Source organism: Pteropus vampyrus, unplaced genomic scaffold, assembly GCF_000151845.1.
Source record: "Pteropus vampyrus isolate Shadow unplaced genomic scaffold, Pvam_2.0 Scaffold464, whole genome shotgun sequence".
Taxonomy (NCBI): Eukaryota; Metazoa; Chordata; class Mammalia; order Chiroptera; family Pteropodidae; genus Pteropus; species Pteropus vampyrus.
The window spans coordinates 172,070-176,749 of NW_011889245.1; the positions used below are offsets into that span (position 1 = coordinate 172,070).

Genomic DNA, 4,680 nt, shown 5'->3' on the forward strand with positions numbered 1-4,680 from the left:
CCGGCTGCCGAATCGCTGTATTTCGTTTTCCAGCATTTACGCGGGGCTTCCGTGCGCCAGGAATTCTCACGGTCCTTACCACTCATCCGCAAATAGAAATCACTTCACGCTCTTAATGGTTTAATCTCGGCGTCACCGGTGCATGAACTGGCTCAGAGCGCGTTAGCGCGGGAGGGCGGGGGCCCCGGCTCAGGCCTGGAGGGGTGGGGGGCGGAGCGGCCGCCAGGCCACCCCGAAGTCTGTGACTTGAATCCCAGTGCTTCGCTCTGCCACGTGGACACGTGGCCCCCGGCGACGTGAAGGCGTGTGGCAGACACGTGGGGAGCGGTCGCAGGGAGCTGAGTCGGGGTGGAGAGAGAAGCGGCCCGGGGGCTCGCGGCAGAGGTGCCGGCGCCACGGTCGTCTGTGGCACTCGAATGCCGAGACCGACGACGCCGCACGCGTGTGGAGACGGTGTGACCAGGCGTGGGGCCGTGCGACAGACTTTCCCAGAGAGCAGGGCGGGGCCGGTCTGTGTGCTGGAGCCACGTGGGCGGGGGACGAGCCCCTGGGGTGACGGGGGGAGGGGGGGAGAGCGGGGTGGAAGTCGCACGGGACAGGATCTGCAGGGCAGGACATCGCCGGCGGCAGAGAGAGGCCGGGCAGGCCTTCCTGTCAGCTGCCCGAGGGGCAGGCGGGGAGCGGAGACGGGCGGGCGCGACGGCTTCCCAGATGGAGCACACAGTGTGGTGTCACAGGCTTCACGGGACCAGGGACAGGTACGATGCCGTGAGGCCAAGAGCCCGACGCCAGGAAGTGTCACGGAGCACGGGGACCGTGGTCGGGGTCTTGGGCAGACAGAGCTTGCTGTGCAGCCTGCACGAGGTGACCGGCCACGCTCAGGCGTGCGGCTCCCTCCCCTCTGACGGCACAGGTGTGGGCCACCGCCCGTGGCGCCCACGGTGTCAGGGCCGTAGCGCGTCCCGTGCCTCCCCCGCCGCGGTCAGTGCCGGGCCTGTCATGCGACAGGCCCTCGGGGAAGGTGGAGGCAGCGCATCCAGCTGCACTGGGGGAGCTCTGGTCCGGCCAGCATGAGGATGGCACCGTCACTGGAATGGCCGCTCCCCGGGGCCTCCTGTGTGTCCCTCGTGTCAGGCCCGTTGTATAAGGATTGACTCCGTGGCCACCAGGCCCTTCCAGATGAGACCGCCCACGGTCCCCTGCACTGTCCTCCGCCTGGTCAGCCTCGTCACCCGTCCACTGCACCTCGTCCTTGGTCCCCCGGGGTCTGCACGCCGCCTCCTCTCCGTGTGGAGCACGTTGGCCCGCAGCCCGCATAAGAACAGCCGTTGAGAAAGCGGGCGGACGGGCGAGGGGACGGGCAGGAGGCAGGCGGGCAGGAGCGGCCCGGCCCCGAGTGCCTGTGCGTGTGACTGCGTGTGACTCGGTGTCTGCCCCCACGACACGATGAAACGTTCACGTGAGAAGCCGCAGCCGAGCGTCCGTGAGCCTCCCCCTGCCGCCTTCTGCGGCCTCGACCGCCCCGGCGAACCTCCAGCATGAAGCCCAGGGACCCGGCGGGTCGTTGGGAAGTCGGGTTTTGGGGGCCCCCACCGCCCGGCACCGGGGCACAAGGGCGAGCATGGTCGGGGCGCTGACCTCGCCAGCGGCCCGCACCTGCTGGTCACCGGGCTCCGGGTCAGGGGTAAAGCTTGGCGCGTGGTGGCTGCAGACCCCCTCACCGTCCAAGCGTCCGTTTGCGGTGATTCAAGGAACGGAACGGCCCGTGCCTTTCGGAAGTCGCGTGCTACCTCTGAATGGAGAGAAAGGCGGACAGCGGACATGTTTCCCATCTCCGCATCAATTCAAAAGCCGGTGCTCATGGCCTGCAACCAGGTCCTGAGACGCTCTGTCCTCGGCAGCCACAGGGGAGACGCTGAAGGAAGGGTGCCCAGCGCGAGTCCGGCCCGCCTGCCTTCACGGCGGGACGGAGAGCGAGGCTGTGACTTTGCTCTGCTTTCATGTACTTGACTTGATTAGTGAAGAAATGTTGGGGAAAGTTCTAGTATTTAGTGTCTTCGCAACGAGCCTCTCACTAAGAAATCGACCGTGCGGCGCCGTCTGTCATTCGGGGGTTGGGGGGGCGGCAGTGTGAGCGCGGGCGGGGCGGCCCCGTGCAGGCTAACGTGCATCTGCTTTGCCCCTGCAACAGCTGTCCTGTGCGGCCCGCCCCCTCCCGTGCAGAACGGACAGGTGGAGGGGACAGACTTCCGCTGGGGGTCCAGCGTCAGCTACAGCTGCGCGGCCGGCTACCAGCTCTCCCACTCGGCCATCCTGTCCTGTGAGGGCCGTGGGGTGTGGAGGGGCGACGCGCCCCAGTGCCTGGGTGAGTCCTCCATCCTCCGCACCAGCCCAGAGTGGGGGGACCCGGGCTGGAGTGAGGGACACGGGCACGGGCCAGCTTTGGGGGACCTGGGCCAGCGTGGGGGAACCTGGGCTGGCGTTGGGGGACCTGGGCCAGCGTGGGGGGGGGACCTGGGCTGGCGTTGGGGGACCTGGGCCAGCGTGGGGGACACGGGCCACCGTGGGGGCTCTCGGGTCACGGTTGAGGATCAGGCCTCACGTTGCTCACACCCACGGTGCGGCATGTGCCGTGTCCCACGTGAGACCGCACTGCCCAGGGGGGTCTGGCTCTCTGGCCACGCACTGGTCTAAGCCTCACTCGGAGCCCGAGCGGGAGCGGGGTCAGCACGTCTCCCAGGTGGCCGGCACGGACACTCAGCGTCCCGGCTTCTGCGTGTCGTCTGCAGCTGTGTTCTGCGGGGACCCAGGCACGCCCGCCGAGGGCCATCTCAGTGGCAAAAGCTTCACGTACCGGTCCGAAGTCTCCTTCCAGTGCAAAGTTCCCTTCATCCTGGTGGGGTCGTCGAGGAGGACCTGCCAGGCGGACGGCACGTGGAGCGGCGTGCAGCCCACCTGCATCGGTGAGGGCGGCCGGGCGGCCCCGGAGGGGGCTTTGGGATGAGGAGCTCGCGCTCGTAAGTCGGAGCGTTTGGGGCGCACAGGTGCCGTCCGTAGGTAATTCTCCAGGCCGCCTCCTCTGAGCCGTGCGGGCGCGTTGCAAGTTCAAGGCAGACTCCGCTGACGTTGCCCCTAGATGGTCTCTCGCTCGATGGCTTCGTGTCCTGTGCACGTCGGCTGACAGCTGCTCTCCTCAGGGCACAGGCGGCTTTGCTGAACAGGTCGCCCCTGCCATGTCCCACCCGGCCACCGGCCAGGCAGCCAGGCGTGTCTCTCCCCACGCCTGCCTCTCACGCACCAACGTGGTCCCCACGGGACCATCTGTGCTCTTCGTGGTAGAAAGAATCACCTCGGACGTTTCCGCTCCGGCGACCTTAGGACGCGGAAATGAAACTTGCAAGTCAGGAGCGACTTTCTATGAGCTAAACCCCTCGATTTTACAGTAAAGCTGAGCCTCGTAGACGGGGCCTGATAGAAATGAATTTGCCAACAGTGTTCGTGGCACAGAAACCAGAACCCGTGACCGTCCACTCAGCGATGTCCTCTCTCAGCTGCAGACTAAGATGCCGCCCGGCTGTACCGAGCGCGTCTGTAGTAAACAACCCGTGGTTTATAGTCTCGGGTGTTGTCTGAGAAACTGGATGCCGTCTGCTTAAAACAAAGACCCTCGTGGAGACGGTGTCCCTGAGGTGTGGCCTTTTCTAGTTGTAGAAACACTGCCCGCCGTTTGGCTCACACTCGTGCTGTGTGGCGGCTGTCCCTGTACCAAACGGACAGCCTTTCTCCCCCGATAGGTTCGTTTCTTTGGAAAACAAAGCTTTTTGAAAGTTACTATTTCGTTTCCCCACTCGGAGCTGAAGAGCATCGGGTAACACGGCTGCGGTGCTCCTCGGTCCCCAACGTCCCGCTCTCGGGGTGGGACCTGCTGGCCTAGCAGATGCTTCAGTCTCAAAGCGGTAAATCTGTTTCCTCAGTTTCGAGGAAAATTCATTCGAGAAAATGGAATAATGTCCTGCACGACCAAAGGAGATGGCCATTAATCGAATCCTTAGAAAAGCAAAGGCTCGTAATAGGTGTTAACTGAAGATAGCATGTTGTTAGCCAGACGACATGATATGTCATTAGAGAAAAAGCTAATCCGGGGAACGGGTGGGGGCGAGTGTGCTTATTCCGACACAGAAAGTGACACACGGAGCCGTGTAACGTAGCAAAGCAACGAAGATTAACACCTGAAACGATGTCTGAAAAGGCCAGAGTAACACGTTTAATTTTTAACTTTTATGCGGAAACATCGGTCAAGACACAATTGTGTCCGTTACGTAAGACGTTTTAGGAAAAATGTTGGAATTCCTATAATAAGCATACCTGGTGCTCTGCTCTCTCTTTTTCACCGTGAACTTCAGACCCTGCTCATAACAGCTGCCCAGACCCCGGCACCCCGCCCTTCGGGATGCAGGACAGCTCGAGAGGATACGAGGTACTGTTCTTACTTTACTGCGCTGTCCTGTGAGTGTGAAGTGTAACTGCTACTCGAACATGTGTGTCTGTTTCCGTGTGTCCGCTTCGTGTCACATGGGCTCGAATGAAAGTCATTCGGGGAGGATTTCTGCGCGGTATTTTAACTATCAGAACTGAGGTAACTGTTATCTTAGTTCACGTGCTAGTAATTGCTGTATGAAT

The 4,680-nt window shown here is 62.6% G+C and overlaps 1 protein-coding gene across 1 annotated transcript in view; it reads left to right on the forward strand.

Moving 5' to 3' along the window:
- Positions 1–4,680, forward strand: part of LOC105306913 (CUB and sushi domain-containing protein 1-like) — a 185,200-nt gene that overhangs the window by 150,624 nt on the left and 29,896 nt on the right. The window contains exons 37-38 of the mRNA XM_023524454.1: positions 2,192–2,365; positions 2,790–2,963. Coding sequence (XP_023380222.1) covers positions 2,192–2,365; positions 2,790–2,963 — 348 coding nt within the window. The remainder of the gene's footprint in view (positions 1–2,191; positions 2,366–2,789; positions 2,964–4,680) is intronic.